Raw genomic sequence first — 20,608 nt, forward strand, 5'->3', positions numbered from 1 at the left:
TTCTGTCGTTGGTAAATGTTTTGCTTAAATATATTTATTTCATGGTTATTTCCAAAAGTAGATTAACAAACATATAATCATTATAGAAATCTCAACTATGAAAAACAGTAAACATACAAGAAATTTTATTACTTTTTTCATTTCATTCTAAAAGACATTAAGCGATTATTGTACGCTATAGTCGGAACGAAAGCGTACGCAGTAGTCTTTGTATACTAGACTGGCTTTGTTATTATTTAAGTTGCAATATTAAAACCTCTTTTGAAATGCAAGTGTATATTTGTTGCTGGTAACACAAAAATTCTATTCTTCCAGAATTTAATCATAATAATATAAAGAATGTGTATTGTTTTTTCTTGGATTTTCCATTATAATTGGAAAACCTCCTAATCAGATCGAAGTAACCTTTCAATGTAATTTTAGATATATGCGCAGTCGAGTTTATTGGCGGTCCTGAAACAGTAGAGGTATTTTATAAGAATATTCGAAACTCACTGCAGAAAATCTTTGAGTAATGTCAAAATTGCATTGGTGACAATAATTATCAAATTCATAGGATACATTTACCAAATTGGCATATCACCTTAAGTCGATCGTCAACTTTTCACGAGTGTGATGTGAAGAATGAGTTGTTACAAAATCTCGCTGCAGAGGTAAAATAAAGCAAAGTGCATACTTCTGTTTTAAATTTAACCGAACAAAATAGCAAAGACATGTAATAAAAAGGATTTATATGAATCATATACAATAATAACATTTAACTCGAAATGTTTCTTTAATGTTATATTTGATCAAAAGCAAAAAGTTAAATTTAAATTTGTGTGTCACGCAATGTTCCCTATTTTTAATTGCTTTATTAAAATTAACCTTTCATATGGCTATTAGTATTTATTTTCACCGTAAGTATGTAATCATGATTTGCATATCTCACCACGAGACGACACTCTATGCAAATAAGATGTGCCTGAAATCTATAGTCTGAAAATAGACTTTAGCAAAGTCACTCGGGAATCTCATTTTAATACAAGAGTGCTATAAATATATTTTAAGGGTGTTAAAATGTTGGAGCATCAAAATAATAGGAGAAATTGAAAGTGTGTTTGTATGTCTCGGTCAATGACGTACAAATGTATAGATATAAAAATCGATATTGACTTTGATGATGTTAGGGTTTATAAGGGTAAGTATTGAACAACATCACATACATTACTCTGATCCCAATGTAAGTAGCTAAAGCACTTGTGTTATGGAAAATCAGTAGTAACGACGGTATCACATACACTCACACCAAAGACAACATAGAAAACTAATGAACTTTTTCTACATCGACTCGGCCGGAAATCGAACCCGGGACCTCGGAGTGGCATAACCATGAAAACCGGTGTACACACTACTCGACTACGGAGGTCGTTAAAATGTTGTGAAAGATGAGAGATAGTATTTCATATAAATTTAAAAAATAGATCGTCTAAAAATAACATACATATTATACATTGATAAAAGCATTATTGCGCTCACATACATAATAACTAGTTTAACAGAATATATAAAATGACATGCATAGCTTATCGTTAATAGCGATTTTACAGACAACCTGGAATATAGGATTAATGTAAAAGAAAGTAATGCACATACTAAAAAAATACCTACCTACTTTTTATTGACATACCTAACAAAAAAATATAACCTAGATTTTAGTTAAATAAAATTAAAAAAAGAACAATAAATTACAATAAACGTTGACGGAAAATAAATAAAGTGTGTAATTTATTTTCGGGTAGATTCCGACACGACCGGTCGGTATACGCAGCGTTAAACGTAACTTGCGCGCCAAGCAATAACGTCGGTCTCACTACGTGAAAGCATCCACGAGGCGACCCTAACGAAAAGTATTTTTAAAAGAAAAATACTCTCACGATAAAATAACATTTTTGTTTACATACGACCCGATAATTAAAACGATGGTAATATAAATAAAAATAAAATAAAACTTAAAAATAATCGTATAATACAATGTTAACAGTCTTTAAGCACGAAACTTTGCGGCATCGCAAATGTGAGTCGGCGAATTAGATTTTATAGCCTACTAAATAAGATCTATTATTTCAAGTTTTTGTAAAACCAACTTTGAGTAAAGTAAAACAATAATTAATCACAGATAGATAGACGAACAATTAAGGTGTTGAATGCAAAATATAGTACTCTCTAAATAGGCTTCTACATTAATATCACGAGTAAAAATATTAGCGGTTGCCCTAAGATCGTTCCAATGCTGCTTATAGCGAACTATTTTTGAAGTGATTTATCAATTAGTGAAAAATCTTTCTTGAAAATTTAAATATTCAATTTTTTTTATTGAATATTTTACAATTAGAATTACTTGTTCGTAAAATACCAGAGTAGATGAGATTGCGCGAGAGGACTATAAAGATTTAAAAGAAAAATTGTTTACAATTATCTGTTTTTTACGAAATAACCTAAAAGCGAATGTCGTGGAAATTATTTTCGGAGAAAATTTTATTCTAAACAGAACAGTTTGTCATTTACATTTCACAATAATCAAGATTACGAAAAAATAAATTGAATGGTTAAAGCTCATTTCCTAATTACAAGCGTGTTTTAATTTTTATAATACGTAGCCGGAACGTTAAATGGACCTTCCGTTGGTTAGTAGCCGATAGATATTAGCGCTATTAGAAAATATTAGCAACCTTGAGAACTAAGAAATTATTTCCCTTGTGTATGGGATTATACTGACTAACCCGATCAAAACGCAACTCAACAGTGATACTAGACAGTAGTACTAGTTGGTTAGCGGTAAAAAAGGATGAGTGAGTGGTACCTACCTATCTATATGATCTTACACAAAGCCAAGTAAAATATTACTAAGTAATGTGATTGCGATGTTTTTCTCATGATTGCTCACAATTCATAGCCGCGATTATATCCGATCATGTGTAAATTAATCATTAATTACATATACATATCTAGCAACATATAGCGATTTACCATCATTGTATTAGCATTATAAAGCAATGGAAGGCTCGTCAATGCCGCGAACCGTAAAGTCAATTACGCCATTACTAGATTATCCGTTAATATGCTTCTCGGGGATTGTTATATTGATGAATAATATTATACAATGATATCGATTCTATTGAAATAAAAAGCTCCAACCAACAAAAGAAGTATGTCTCGATATTCTTAAGAATAAATTAATCGAGTTAAGCTAAACTAAAAACGTCAGATATTTAAAAAAATAATATTATCATCATAGTTTTATTGGCATAGATACTTATTATTTCTTTTATTTTATTTAAATATTTTATTGACCACCACAAAGTAACAAGGACAAAAGGTGGACTTAATGCCTGTAGGCATTCTCTGTCTATACTGAGATGTTTAACAATATATGATATTTATTAGGTTAAATAGTACGGACCGTAGAATATATTTCTTATATTGAATTGATTTTAATGATTACGCTCAAAACATTTACATACAATTTTTACATTTTTGCGTCCTTTACCCGCAACTAACAGTTGTTGGTGACCCTAATTTTAAAGACAAGCTTATTTTTATTAAGCTTGTATTTAAATAAAAATAAATGCGTGACATACTTATTTAGAGTACCTAGCTTGGCTTAAAAAACGTTCTAATAGAAATATTTTAAATTACATCTCGTAAATGATTAACCTTTTTGTAAGCAAAATGGATCACTTTTAAATATATGTATGTAGTAATATAAGTCTTTAAAATTGTGACTCTTATATAAAAAATTGTACCTTTTAGTTTATAAAACATATTTCTTTAATTTTATAATATACGAAATTGAATCTTTAAAATTTGAAATTGTTTTATAAATATAATACAATTTTCGTAAGAAGTCCGTAATTGGGTCACCTCATTCTGTATGAGTATCAAACTTTAACTTTTTTACTTCGAGTTGGTGCCAGGATCATAGATATACTGATACAGCAGTAATCCTAAAAGAGATTCGAATATTCGTTCAATTTGTAAACCTTAAAATGGACGAAGAAAGCGTGCCTGCCCTTTTAACATAAGTACATTTGTTTTAATTTTTATCTTCAGCAATTAAAAGGAATATGGTTTGATAAATCAGTTATATTTTCGATAATATGTAGGCATGACGGACCTGGCGAAAAAAGATTTAAGTCTTTGGGCAATACATAATATAATTTTAAGTACAGCTTTCTGTATTATTACCTCTAACCAGATTTTTGTTTTTTAATCTTAGCATTATTATGTAAGTAGATTGAAAAATGGGATAGCTGTTGGTAAGGGAGCACAACTTCTAAGAAACATCGATCCCATAAGAAATAATAAGCATCCTTTACATTATAAAAGCGCGAGAACTATGGTTTTGTATTCAAAACGTCATTCAGTCTTCGTACCGGAATCCAACAATGCTAAATATTGCTTTTTGGTGGTAGAAAATGTGACGTACTCAAATGGACTTAGACCAGATTTAATTGTGTCAGTACGCTGAATTCTGATTGCCTCGTTTATCTAGTGGATAGTTTATAAAGCTGCAGTTCTTCTCGCTGGAGGCTGCTTTCTGAAACGGTGGTAGTATTTAAATTTTGACGATTCAAAAACGCTCCATTGTGATATTTACTTGAATAAAATTGATTTGATTTGATCCTGAGGTCGTGAATTAAAACCCCAGTTAAGGCCAGTGAAAAGTTGTTGGGTTTTATATTAAGAAAATCTCAGTAGCAGTTCGTATTCTGGAACTTGGTAATTTTTACACTCCCGTGCCTTGAAGTAAGTAAAGAAGTTTGTCCTACTCCTGAACTCTTTCCTGTCGTGTCGAGAAGACTTGTATTTGAGCAAACACTAGTAAACAATGATATTAAGTCTTTGGTTAGTCTCTCGTAATAAGCTCTTTGCTGAAATCGGTCAGGAGGATATTACCGTAAAGAGAGACTAAATTCTTAGCATTCCTTGGATTCACCGTGTGTCAGAAGTAAACACACCAAGGTTTACCAGGCTTACCAGATTGTAGTTTATTATTGTTCGTATTGCTTGCATAGCCGAATTTGGTAGGAACCTGTTACTTTGAGTTACTCGTTCTAACATAGAACTTACTTTTCATACATAAAATAAATTCAACGTTCTCCTACCACGTGTAGGAGAACGTGTGCACATCTAAGTAGTTTGGTTTTTTAAATCTTTTTATTATATCTATTTAATAATTTACTTACAAATAACTCTGCCTAAGCTGCTTGACTGCCAGCCAATACTTTATTTGCACGTGTTAGATTTATTTATAGTGACTTAACACATTACGTTAGAAAATTTTAAGATGAATTACTTTATAATATTTTAAGGTTATAAGACAATAAAAGATTATATGAAGCATAAATAGGTATTTAACGATTATAATAACTGTAGTAGAATAGTATTAAGTTGCATATGGTCTATTTCCAACGCCCAAAATTGAAAATGCAACACTGCTCGATGAAAAAGCGTTGTTTTTTAAAAACGCTGTCCTGTGAACATATACTTGGGAATGCATTTGCTGTATTTGAACGCTTTTTTAACGCCCGTTAAAAAAACTTTAGTGCGAATGAGTCCTCAAAGTACGCCTTATTTAAAATCAATGTTATCAATTAAAAAATAATTTAAATTGAATTATTATTATTACAGAATTTATTAAAACATACAATAAATAATGTAAGCCTTTTTTGTAATCATCTAATTATTAGGTCCTTACATATGAAATTAGCGTTTTGTACGACAATACGATGATGATGACCACGATGATCTGAAATATGTCCTCTTTGGTTAAGAATTCCAAATTCAAAATATAATCAATATTATATATTCATTTAACTGGTTTACATTTGAGTTTTGAAAATGGTCATTCATTTGTTTTTTTTCTCATTATTTTTTTCTTTGGCGTCGCTTATTACCGCTCAATGGAAATGAAATTTCGGTATATTTACGAGTACTAGTTCTACCGTGGCACCAGTGCTGCAGAAACAGCTCGAAGGATTAATAATACGTACGGCGCTGGTTTCGCAAATGAAAGTACGGTGCGTTTTTGGTTTCAAAGTTTTCGTTCTGGAAAGTTCGACCTATAGAACCAACCCCATAGACAGCCGGAGACCAAAGTGGAAAATAAAGAATTTAAGGCTATTGTGGAAGCAGATCCATCACAAAGCACTTCAAAGATAGCTGTAGGCTTCGGGTTAAGTGATAAAACTGTATTAATCGACTTGAAGCAAATCGGGAACGTAAAAAAATTTGAACGATGGGTACCTCATTATTTGAAGTGAATCGAACTTGCAAACACGCGTCGACTGCTGTGTTACTTTACTGAACTGACACAATAATGAAAGGAAATTAATTCGAATCATTACTTGTGATGAAAAGTGTATACTGTACGATGATCGGAAGAGCTCGTCGGAATGACTGAAACTTGGAGACCCAGCCAAATCCTGGCCTAAACGAAAGAACGCAGTCCAAACCGCCTTCAAAGAGTTTATTGATTCTCGCTCCCATGGTTTTTTTTAGTAAAGGATCAATTGACTACCAATAAGATGGCAAAAGTGCATAGATAACAATAGTGCATACTTTGATTTTAAGTTAAATATATTTTCCAAAAAAAATTGACTTTATATTCCTTCCGTACGAAACGCCAATTTTATATGTAAGGACCTAATATTTAATAATTTCTTACTTAATCTGTCACACGCGTAAATAAAACTCATGGAGGCGCAAGGATTACATATAGGATTACAAGATTAAGTAAAATGTATTATCATTAGTGAATATAACAAAAATTGGGAACGAAAAGGAGTTTTTTTACCAACTCGAGACTGCAGCTAGCAGAATAAATTATAATATCCTTATGTCTATCTGTCTGTCTGTAATAGCCGCATGATATCAATTTTGAATAAATCTGCATGAAATCTGCAAGACAAGTTTCAGACAGAAGTATTAAATTATATTTTTCTTTACTACGAAATAAAACAATACAAAGGGATAAAATAATTTCCTGAATTGATTGCATCAAAGTAGGGATATAATTCTAGGGAAATAAACAAAGCTATTCCTTGCAATTACTAGAAGACGTATCGTTTTAAAAAAAAAATAACTTGTAAGCTTCGGTAGTTCCAGTTGAATCTTGTGGCTTTCTTTTATACGCATACGTACTTTATAGTTATATATAATTCGTGTTGGGACATTTACTGTTTCAACTAAGTTACTTGTACTTCAGCGTGTTACTTGACATATAAATAACTGTACAATAGGAGGTGGATGGGTCACGTAAAAGCGAGCTTCAATTAAACTCAGGCTATAATTTGGTAAGATAAAATGTATTTATATTATTAGTAGAATTAGTACACAATGTTTTTTCGTGTCACAGTTCTTTTTTTAAATAAAACAATGTAATTTGAACCTACATTATGCTGCTGGTACGAATATTCATTGAGTTGCGTTGTTTTATTAGAAAATGTATTTAGAGTATATGTACATACTTATCGCTTAAATCTAGTGATGTCATATTACTGTAATCTCAGATTTTTTTATAGTGAATAGAATATGATCTATCGAGCATGATAATCGAGCTAAGAGGAAGCAATGGAATTCAACTTAAAAGATTTTCAATTCAGCTTCCGATTGTTTCCGAACCAAGACGAAGTAATTTTATGAAAATAATGGCGGAGTCGAGCGGATGTCAATTTATTAACGATTCATTATTTTGCTTAACGTAACAGGCAAATTGTGTTTTTTATTTAAACACGAATTGAAAATGGGTAACAGTTTTTGTTTAGTCCATTTATTATGGTATATTTATTGTACATCTCGTAATGATATTGCGTCATATTTTCCGATGGAATTTAAATTAAATTCATTAGCTTATTTTTCGGTTTTAGTTATACCAGTGGGGTTGGTGGACCACTTGACCATTTTTGTTAGCTATAACTTTATTGAGAGTTGATCAATTTATGTGTCATAATTTTTACTTACTCCAATAACTGTCAATATAAATTAGTAGGCATTTGGATTCCTTATTGAAATTGTCATGTTTATCCTTATAAATTATATTGTATTTTTTAATTATTTTGTCTTTCAGCTTCTCGAAGTTACCGTAACATTATTTGGTTAAAGCTTTCATTTTGATTTTAATTGTACACACATATTATACTTATTACTTATTACTCCAATCAGATTAGATTTAGCTTAACTTTAAAAACGCTTGCTCTGTGGTGTAGATAAAATACGTCTAAGTTTAATTGTCGTTGCGGTTGACTAACGGTCGTAATGTTGTGAACATATTAAATTTTATTGGATATTATGTTTGCAGTGAAAAGGTATAAATTATTATATATAATATTCTGTTCTATATATGTTTCTGTGCATGTGACTAATATATTTTTAGTCATTGCATTCAACTTATAGCTTTGAATTTTAATAAATATCTGGATTCCAGTTCATACATGTTTGGTAATATTTTTAATTGGATGAGATATAAAGGTGTAATGAAACAAAAGATGAAGTTCTCTAATGCTTTGCTTTGTGAATTTGCAATACAAGTCTTATTTCGCAAAAAATCTTATAAATAAGGCTTACATTAAATTCTAATTCTAGAATTTTCTTAGTTAACTGTTACTATAACCTTGAGTATGTATATTTTGGATTCGACTTGGTAAATTAGCTATTTGTATCTAATCTGATATCTGATGAAGGTAGAAGAACGTTATGCCGTAATCTATTTTATATAAATCTCATACGCTAAGGTAATACGTCAACTCGGTAAATAAAGGTATACCGAGTATTTACAGTGACAGTCAATGTCAATAGACCGTTCGCTTTGTACAGTCGGAGAACAAACAAAGGTAATCCTTACAGTCACGAGATATTCTCAGCGGATATTGAGAGCTGAAAAGGGTTAGGGTGATCGGGAAATAATGTAAATTGCATTACTGATACCGTCGCACAAATTTCAAGTACACCTACCTACGTTCATAAATACTACGATTCGTTCTCATTTTTGAATTGGTGCTGGCCAGTCCTATGTTGCTTTAAGAAGGATCCTACCTTTATTCTAGAAGTAAATTGTCGTAAATTAAGTAAATCAAATGAAACTTAATCATTGTATATTAATAGTACAATCGTACAATATATATACGCATTCAATACAGCATATACATACAATACAATTTCCAGAAATATTTAAACATAAATATAATTATTTTGTGTCATCATAATTTGATTATTTATATATTACTAGTTGTCGCTTGCGGCTTTGTTCGCGTTTTAGGGGTTAGCCATCAGGTATTAGGCGTACAAAACTTCCGTCGTTCCTTGTAGTCAAACTGCTTCACACCAAATTACATCAAATTCGGTTCAGTGGGTTGGCAGTGTAAGAGTAACAGGTAGACAGATAGAGTTACTTTCATATTTATAACTAGCTGTGCCTGTGCCTACTTCATGCGCGTTTCTATTTAACAAAAAAAAAAAATATTGTTGTAGCCTAAGTCACTCCTTATTACATCAGCTATCTGCTAGTGAAAGTCCCGTCAAAATCGGTCCAGCCATTTCAGAGATTAGCCAGAACAAACAGACAGAGAGACAGACAAAAATTGTAAAAAATGTTATATTGGTATATGTACCATTTTTTTACCCATTTAGTAAAAATGTGTTATTTTAATATTAATATGTTTGAAATACAAAATTATCTCAGTTAAATACAAATAATATATTCTGCCTGAAAGCCAACAAGTATGAGCTTAACAAGTATTTACTTGCCCAACACGCGATACATACAAAAACAGTCACTCACTCGGTACTTTGCTTGGATTTCAAACCTCGATAGTTTTGAGATGCAGACCACATATGTAAACATTTTATTATTACATAATTTATATGCAAAACATCTACAGAGCTTACCTTGAAAGAAAAAAAAGTAAAAATTTATGAAAGTTACAATTTTTAACAATCGTGACGTATCTCAGGTAAGGGTTGTAAAGAATGTTTTTCGTAAGAGTTATATTATGTATAAAGGTAATGAAACAATTTATTTTTCTTGAATTAAAAAATATTAAGATTAAATTAAAAAGAGATCGTTAAAATTAAATTTAAAAATGATATTTTTCTTCTTCTCTTATTTTAGTCAAGTGCGTCGTATATTAGGAATGTTGAATTTGCGCAGGATAATGTTTTTTTTTATTATGTATTAAATAATAAGTTGGACGAATAAACAGCCCATCTAATGATGAGTAGTCTCCATTGCCCGTAGACATTGACGCGGTTAGAAGTATTAACCTGTGCTTACCACACAAATGCGCCACCAGCCTTGGGAGATAAGTTGTTAAGTCAACTGTTTATGTACGTAAAGGTATGAAATAGTATGTACTTCATATATATATTCTAATTAGGTAGTCATTAATAAGATAATATATATTCTTATGTATTCCGCCTCGTTGGTCTATTTAAAGGCCACAGATTCCGAAATTCTGGGTTCAAACCCCAGGTTAAAAATATAATAAGGTATTGGGTTTTTTATTGAAAAATTCTCAGTAAAAGTCCGGAGCCTGGAAGTCGGAAGTACCTCGTAAAGCGCGTAAAGCCCTTCGTTCTGCGCCTGAACTCTCTCAGGTCAGTCGGATTTGCCGTCCCATCGGATTATAAGAGTGAGGTAACAGAGAGTGTACCTATTTTTGTCCATACATTTGTTCACTACCTGACCTGCGCAGTCTCCCTTGCGATTGGGCGCCGAGACCGAAATCGTTCAGAACGACATCATCAACATTGTTAAGTGTATTACTTACAATAAATTTTCTTACGTAATCGTTATTTTCTCCTCTCATATTTAAATACACTTACCTGTCTTTCGTAAAACATCTTAACAAAGGTTACCTGTTAGAGATTGCTGTATGTGACGAGACCGCCTTTGCTCACCAATTATTGATTGATTTTTTTTAATTCCATGTTATACGTTATTCATGTGTTGTGCAATAAAGTATTTTAATAAATAAACCAATACAAGTATAATTGTTCGGCGATAGATTAAATGACTAGATGGTGCTTACCTAGGCAGGCTTGCAAAGCTACAACTAAACTCGCTGTTAATAAAAAAATATTTTTTCTGTTTGTTTATATTTCGAGAGCAATTTGTTTAAGTGTATAGTCAACTAGCTGTCCTAAATAAACCAACATCTCCCTAATTTAAGAAGTAACTTTTTGTCATTAGAATCGCTTAAAATAATGACTAATTAAAATATTTTTTGTTGACAGCGATTTATTAAAATAATTATAAGAAAACTAGGAAATGCTCATTTTGTATTTAAGAGAGAAGTGATTTATTCAATTTACGTTATAAGATAGGGAAATCATTTTTTATTATAAAATATATTAAAGATATCGAAACAGATAATATGCTCATATAGGCTATATAGTATATTGTACATTTAATGATATATATATGTATAATTTATATATATTATAATAATCACAGTGTGATTGGAGAGATAAACATCAGTTAACAACTTTTTGGATAGCAAAAACTGGCCAAGAGCGAGTCGGATCGCGGACGAAGGGTTCCGTACTATTATCTATAAAAACAACACGTCACGAAAAAATAATGTTATATGGGAGCGCCCTTAAATATTTATTGTATTCTGTTTTTTTTGTATTTGTTGGTATAGTGTGAAAATTTCAACTGTTTAACTATCACGTTCCATTAGATACAACTAGTGATATACTGACAAATAGAAGAACGGACAGCGTAGTAATAGAGTTCCGTTTTACGTTAAAATGGATGTAATATATAAACTCAAATATTGGTTTACTACCTATATTTTTATTAGAGGTAGCAGCTGGCTTATAAATCGAAGACTTGGATACTATAACCACCTTGGGCCACTAAAATGTATTGAGTTTTCTTTAACGGTCATGACGAATGTTTTGAAAGGTTTTCTTAGAACGTATGGCCGGATTATTTTCATTCGCTTTTGATTTTGTATTCCCTTTTGTTTGTTTCTTAACTATGATGCTCCACGCCATCTCTATTTAAAATAAAATATATTTAAGTTATGAAATTGACATTCAATTGGATTATGTATAAAGGAATTCAAAGTACACCTATGTATACAGTAGTCCCACTAATGATAATATAATTATATACGCAGAGTAATTGTACACAATTATATTATTATTAGTGGGACTAATACATCTTTGATATGAGCCGCTTTAGCTGAAATTCGGTCAAGAGAACATTAACATTTTGTCTTTGACATTCTTGAAGGTACCACTAAGTCTTACGAAGCAATGTCTATGATCCGACTGTGGCATATGACGACGGCGATCGTCTGATTATCTCTGTAAATGTATTAAATGGAAAGGTGTATGTAAATAATTTACTTATTGAATAGTCCGTAGATGAAATGTCAAATAGAAAAATGACAAACAAGAATAATTTATTGTTTTCGTACTTTTCATCGGCCCGAATTTTCCCGAGTTTTTTTATTAAAAGTATTTTTCAACGTAAACGTTTGGTCATACATATCAGCTTTATGAAATTGTAACTATTTCATATATGACCTGTAATGTTCACATATAAAGTCCATCTACCAACAAATAAAATAAATAATATATTTAATAACAGCTCGCTGTGCACACACACCGTCTTCACTGCGCGCCCATTTTATATATCCTCTATTCCCGCGCTTTTGCGATGTGTGTCACTCGAGATGACAGATGCATAAAGAACAGATAATATATATTTATATAAAATATAAATCTAATGCTAATTAATATGTTATTATAGATCTGTATACACTACATGACCAATGCGCCACGAGATGTTATGTCCCTTGTGTCTGTAGTTCACTAGCTGATTCACTCTTTAAACACAAGAATACTAATAGTTAAGTGGTACCTACTCAGATGGGCTTGCACAAAATCCTACCACTAAGTTGAATATAAATAAACATCAAAGTGAAGCAATACCGTGAACTTCAAATGATTAATATATTAGACATTTTGTACATGCTAATCCTTTATATATGACAAACGTCTGTTATTTGACAGGATTATAATCACATAAGCCTGTCCCGGATTTAGTGACATTCCCCTCTCAAGGAGTATTCATTTCTAAACATAAATGTTCGAGAAGTGATATGTTTTTCTGTGTATACTTCTTTAAGCACTTTATAATTAAGCGAATGGACGTATTTGTTTGAAATGATTTATGTTTCAATATTGGAGGTATATTTTTAGAATCTTATGTTTTCTATGGGCGTACACGATTATATATTGTTTTACTGTAAAGGGTAAAATAAAAGCGAATGTTGAATAGGATGTGTTTTTTCTTTTGAATAAAAATATTTAAGGTAATATTTTATGATTTGATGCCAGTAGTACATTAAATGCTTCACTTGTTTTAGAGATTCGTGGAGTTATTAAGGTTAATGAGTTTTTTATCATCTATGGGTCTTTTATGCAAGTTGCATTAACATTTAATTTTAGAGATACAAAGTATAAAAAATTATGAGTAACAAAATTATGTTCGGACTTTTTAAATATTCTCGCATAGATGACATCCTGCATAAATTAAATTTTAATTATTAAATAGTAGGTTTTTAAAAGGACTGATGAATGAGCTAGTATTTTCGAGGCGAGGATCGTAATGTCAGCCAGCCAGTAAATTTTCCAGATAAGCACCCTCTGACGTCTAGGCCGAGCTCACTCGCTTATTTCATTAGTTGTTTGCTTTGACTTCAACTCAAAACTTTGGTGAATAGACAGCGAGTTTATTCAATTACTATTTATTAATATGTCGTTGCTTAACTCACTTGTTTGTAAAAAGAACATTTTATATTTTTAAAACAGCGTTTTTTTATGATATCGGTAGGCGGACGTGCAATTGGACCACCTGATGGTATTCACCACCGCCCATAAACAATGGCGTTGTAAGAAATATTAACCATTCCTTAAATCACCAATGCGCCACCAACCTTGAGAACCAAGATGTTACGTCCCTTGTGCCTGTTGTTACACTGGCTCACTCACCCTTCAAACCGGAACACAATAATACCAAAACAAACAACAGTACTCAACTGTTGTTTGGCGGCAGAATATTTGTTGAGTGGGTGGTACCTACCCAGACGGGTTGCATAAAGCCCTACAACCAAGCGTAGACATTGTATAAGTTAATAAAAATTTTTGTTATTCTTCCCTGAGGAATATCTCCAAAGCCTCCTACTCGTTTGCATAAAACATAAAAAAAAATCAATAAAGTATCCTTATATGTGCACATATAGTACATAACAAATACAGCAACTGAATAATACTAGTACTATCTGAAATCTGTGCTTACAGTGTCGTCCACGATATTATACATACTACAATCTCAAAGTCCCCTGACTGTGGTCATAATCTGACCTGCCATGTGTCATATACATTCAGCAATCCTAGAACCGAAACAATAACTAAAGTCATCACTGACTTTAAAATATCAGGCGATTATGATTTTAACAACAATACAATAATGACAAGTAAAGATAAACTTAGTAACATCAAATTTTCATTTCCGCAAAGTCAATACATCTTTTCTGGGGCAAGTTATTCGATTTTATAATTAAATACCGCAGATAACAATTGATAAACTTAAAGTTAACATTAAAAAACAATAATTTACGGATAGAACATCAATTAGAGATGGAACTCCGTATATACCTACGTCTCTATAAGTTAATTTTGCTTCAAGTTATAATTAAATTGTGTATTATTTTTAGATGTAACACAAAACAAATGAATGATGACAAAGATTTACTAATGAGTTTGATACCGTTTCTTCTTACTATAATCTGGGCTCTGAACCGATAGTTTAATTAATCTTGCGAAATTACTATTCAAAAGTGCTTGGAAGAGCCTATTCGAATAAAGTATATTTTGATTTTGATTTATTACAAGCAATGTATTCATTATTCATGAGTCTTTACTTACAACTTAAATTATTATTAGCGTTTTAAGACAAGACAAATATAAATAGGATCAATTCACGATTTTCCTATGATATAGGTAGGCATTAGCAGCCCGTAAATGTCCCACTGCTAGGATAAAGGCCTCCTCTCCTTTGAGGAGAAGTTTTGGAGCATATTCCACCACGCTGCTCCAATGCGGGTTGGCGGAATACACATGTGGCAGAATTTCGTTGAAATTAGACACATGCAGGTTTCCTCACGATGTTTTCCTTCACCGCCGAGCACGAGATGAATTATAAACATGCCTGCCTGGGCTTGAACCCGAAATCATCGGTTAAGATGCACGCGTTCTAACCACTGGGCCATCTCGACTCGATATAGGTAGGAGGACGGGCAAATGGGCCACCGGCTGCTAAGTGACCACCTCGGCCTATAGGCATTAGGGCTGTAAGCAATATTAAACATTATTTCTATCATCAATGTGCCACTAATCATATAAACTAAGATGATGTATCCCTTGTATTACTCTGGCTCATTCACTCTCTTCAAACTGGATCAATACCAAGTAAACAAACAATACCAGGTAGTGCTGTTTAGCGGTAGAATATCTGATGAATGGGTGATACCTACCCAGGCAGGCTTGCACAAAGCCCTACTCGAGTAAATGCAATACAAAATAATAAATAATTCATGACTTATTTCGGGCATAATTATAGGCGTGAAGCAATCAAATAATTTATACCTCTATAGCTATTTATTTAATACAAAACGATATCGGTCCTCGAGTATTTTTTATCACGAATACTTATGTTTGTTAGCGTCATATATTTCGTAACTGGGAACATTTTTATGGTTTGAAAGAACATGATTTATTAATTTATAGGTAGATGAGTAAAACAATCGTTTTTATAATAGTATTGAATTTCTACTCATAATTAATACGTACCAAACATTAAAACACTAGACATTACCTTTCAAACTCTGCCTCACCTCGTGTAAATTACGTTGGAAATCTTACACGCTGTCGTTTGTTCTACAGAGGTTTCCCATGGGTCAGGTCGGAAGGGGAGGAGGTAGTTACCTTCATAAATCTTTTCTTTTAGCTCCCCACAACTAACAAGCCAACGAGAGCCCGCAGCCACCTCTTGTCGAACCTTATGCCAGTAAATAATGGCATAAACTTTTCCACTTTACAAGTTTGCTTGATATTTTAAAATTATGCTGTTAGTGACTTATATACGTTTTTAATAAATGCATTTTGCGCAAAACTAAATCAATTTTATCGAGCTCTCGTCGTTGCGGATTAAATCTATTAGCTTTTACGAGAACGAGGCCAGTCCCAAACGTACAGTCGTAGCCCTGAAATATATATTACAAAAACTGTCAAGCAATGTCATAAAGTTAGCAACATAAGTTAATTATCATACTAATATTATGCAGCGGCAACACTTGCTGTTTTTATTACTTATCCGGCTAGTAAGAAACTTTCACTTAATTAAAGAATTATGATTAATATTAACATATTTAGTACCTTTATTGTTTATCATGTTTATTATTATATTAATATCAACATGGTCGAAGAGGAAATCCTCGACCGGGATGCTCTGGCAATCGTTAATATACTATTACCACATTATATCGACACTTTTTAGCACAGTTAACATTATGAGATTTAAAGTTTTATTTATTATTTTTAAAAAGTAACGATATTTATGCGGCCGTTTATAATCCAAAGAAAAAAGTAATACTAAAAAAACACAGTACCTAAAATTATTTATTATTTAATTACAAACTTTGATAATAAACTTCTTGAAATAAATTGTATTTTTATAGCCCTATTGAGATGTGGTTATACCTTTGTCAATTTTGCTTTAGTTTGATAATTTTATACGATTATCTTTAATAGAGCAAAACTCTTAACATTAAACTTGAGGCAGTGAGTTCAGTAAGCATAATATATTAGAAATAAGAACGCATTCGAAAAAATCGAACTATTATTTTGAAGGGACGGTGAAAAATTCGGAATGTTATACTGATGTTTCACAATATTTTGTCCTTGCGAAGATGAGTCGGGTTACTAGTAGTGTAAATATACAGTTCGGTTTTGCAAAAAAAAATCAATTTCTTATGAGTAATATATTAAAGTTTAAGTTCTACAAAAAACATGTAATCAATTAACATTTTCTGATAAGTTGCGGCAAATTTCGACAGCTATTAACGATTTTTTTTCTAATGGTGATCAATCAAAGTTGGCGAAGTTATAAGCTATAGAATATTTAAAAATAACGAAACCACCGTTTTTATGGAAAAAATTAATAGCAAAATTGACTTATTTGCTGTGTGCCAGTCTGTCTGGGTAATTACCACCCACTTATAAAATGCTCTACCACCCAATGGTAATGCTTGGTAGTTTTGTATGTTAGTGAGCCAGTGTGTCAGATAGCGCATTGGCCTTGCAAGAGATGGTTAACACAATATTGTCAAAAGTAGTGACCACTTACCATCAGCTGGCCATTACCCAAATCATTTGAAATAAAAATGAAACAATAATGGTTATATATTTGTAATCAAGTCTGCAAGCGATTAAAAATTAAGGAACTTCAAAAGTGGCAAAAAACTTTTCGTTTTTAATTAATTTCTTTCTCGCGTTTTTCACAATATTAATATTTTCTTTTTATATTCCCTTTTTTCCTATTGAATGCTGTATAATTCAGGGCTCTGAATGCTGGTGGCCCACGCGGCTGCTTAGTTCGCTTACCGTTAAGCCCGTTTTGTTCGTAATACAGCAATATGTATTATTGAGCTTCAAATAGATATTTCATAAGAAAATCTAATACAGTATACAATGTGATTATTTATCATTCATATTTGACTACCGACCGCATCTAACTTTGCACGTATGAAAATAAATCGTACTATGTGATTTTGAATGAATGAAGATATATATCTACCAAATATTTTTATCCATAAAGTGTAATCTCGTCGTGTCCCGGAAGCATGCGAAAGCGATCCCGTGGCGCCCCCGAAGAGAGGGAGAGTGTAGCGCTGGTTTTTTTTAGATGGAATTCCGGTGTACTAGACGTCCTGAGAACCGGTTCCCTCCGGAGAGACCCACATAGTTCCCCCCATTTCATGTAGAGGATACTCGTAAACTTTAAGCGATTTTCCAGCGAGATAAAAGAGGCACTGACTGATTTATCATTGCCGAGCCTAAAATCTTAAAGTTAGGGTCATCAAATTTGGTGAGTAGCATCGTTTATTGAGTAGACACTGACTAAGAAAGCAATTTTGAAAATTCTACCCCTATGGGGATGAAATAGGGGTTGAAATTTTGTATGGAAGACCGTCATTTTTTATGTTAGGAACGTGTTACTTTATTTTTGGAATACTGATTATAATGAGTAGATACGTATTTAGGCTCCTAATGTGTGAAGTACACACCGATGTGGTGTACACAGAGATCGTAAAATAACGTAATATTTTAAATGAATCTGTAAATACATTCAACTTCTATGTGAGCAAAGCCTTGGGCTACAGCTACTCTATATAATAAACTTACATAATAGTACGTACAATGTTCGTACGTAAAATGTAGTCGCCCTGAAATGGTAAACTAAAATAATATGAGTTCCCTATTCATCGGATGAGCGGTTTTTGGGTGAATATGAAAAAACAAAACTTATATACCTAGATGTATATACAATATCAATTGCTTACGTAATATTATTTGTTTTTAAAACAGTTCGTGTCGAATAATATATATGAACAAAATTATATCGATGCTAGGTAGGCAAATACGTAAAATTAGTTTTAATATAAATATTACAGAACGAAATTGAATTTTTTCCTATCTATAAATTTAAATTAATGTCTGAATTTTATTTCGCACACGCATTATATATTTATACAGACGAAGTAATTATTCAAAAGGCTTCCTTCGTAGAAAACCTATTTGTACTTAAAGACATTTTTATTACCCTTTTGATGAAAACCGAAACACAGAAGATAGGCGAGGGTTATTGAGGTTAGACGGGCTCTGAGGGAAACACTGATCGGGCTATTATTCATTCATTCCGAACTCGGATGTTCCAAAAACTACTTTTGTTGCTTTAAGGTACATTTTCCGTTAGGTAAGAGTACATTTTTAGGTTTAGTTTTTGGTAAAATAAACAAAATAATAATTAATAATCAGGTTATAAATTTTGACTGTACGAATAATAATTTTAAGATACTTCAATAACAATGCAATTTCGTTGCTAGACTCGTGAATTTTTCGAAAACACGCAATTCAATATTTTATGTCGTAACCGCTTAACTTTCTTCGTTATTTGGAATAAACAAAGTTTTTTTTTTTTGTTTCAGCATCGATGGCGAAGTATCTGTGCGCTAAGCACAGGGGGATTTGTGCTACTCTACTGGCGCCTGCGACTCGCCGGAGCTCCTTCCGCTTTCGCCTCAGCTGATAATCCCACTTCTAGGGATCCATCGATACTTACTAGATTTTATACCTTTACCTACCTCCCAGTTTTTAACTTCTTCCTCCTAATCTACCCCTTCCAACTGAGCTTCGATTGGTCAATGGACTCCATACCACGAATAACAACTTTATTCGACATAAGAAATCTTTACTCGTTAGTTTTTTACGCAATTATATCGAAAGTAACATGGAAAGCTTTATCGCAGGAATTGAGACTACAACAAGAAATCAAAGAAAAATTTTATAAGAAACAAAGTAATAAAATAAAACAAAAATGGAACTACAATTGTAAACATTTCAACAGAAGACAGGATTGCAGTGAAAGAAAAAGTATAATATTGCACAAAGAAAACGCATCGTCTAAGAGGTTCGTGTGTCCGTGCAACGGCTGTAAACACACACTCAACGAAGACCATACGAATGTGTGTCGAGCTATTAACAATAACAATACCATGATGCATCTTTCCACTTGCGTTTGTCCAATAGCCCAGGGAAAATCTAAGCCGCATAACACGATGAAGTACGTGTATCGTAGTCCTCAAGTCGCGATGTTATTATTCACGGCGTTTATGGTGCTACCGTTCGTGCCAGCCAGTAATATTCTCTTTTACGTCGGTTTCGTAGTTGCCGAGCGGGTGTTGTATATACCCAGCGTTGGTTTTTGCTTATTGCTCGGCTTGGGTGCGGGTACATTGACGAGAAATTGGCGTCGATATGAAATGTGCAGTCGTGTATTTATGATTACGCTATTAATGACTTTACTTGTTATGAGCGGGAAAACTTTACGAAGAAATATGGATTGGCGTGATGAAGAAAATCTATTCAGAAGTGCTCTACTCATCAATCCACCGAAAGGTAATATTGAAATGTTATATTAATCTTTTATTCGACTGTTTAAAAAGATGCTAAATTATTTATTTATGAAGAGTACTGTGCTTAATTTTTAATACATGTCCTTCAAATATGTCTTATACATCATATACTCGTATTGATAGCCATTTTAAAACGAATTTATAAATAAATATATAAAATAAAATTAAATATCCGAATATTATAAAGCAGAAGAGTTTATTTGTTAATTTGAACACGCCAATCTCATGATTTACCAGTCTGATTTGTAACAATATTTTTGCGTTAACGACTCGCACATTTATTGAAAGGAATATAT

The 20,608-nt window shown here is 32.2% G+C and overlaps 1 protein-coding gene across 1 annotated transcript in view; it reads left to right on the forward strand.

The window, feature by feature from the left end:
- The window catches only part of LOC125066283 (protein O-mannosyl-transferase TMTC1-like), a 112,283-nt gene that overhangs the window by 57,217 nt on the left and 34,458 nt on the right, over positions 1–20,608 (forward strand). Inside the window, exon 4 of the mRNA XM_047674305.1 lies at positions 19,326–20,295. Within this exon, the coding sequence (XP_047530261.1) occupies positions 19,326–20,295 (970 nt within the window). The remainder of the gene's footprint in view (positions 1–19,325; positions 20,296–20,608) is intronic.

The sequence above is a fragment of the Vanessa atalanta genome, chromosome 9 (assembly GCF_905147765.1).
Source record: "Vanessa atalanta chromosome 9, ilVanAtal1.2, whole genome shotgun sequence".
Classification (NCBI taxonomy): Eukaryota; Metazoa; Arthropoda; class Insecta; order Lepidoptera; family Nymphalidae; genus Vanessa; species Vanessa atalanta.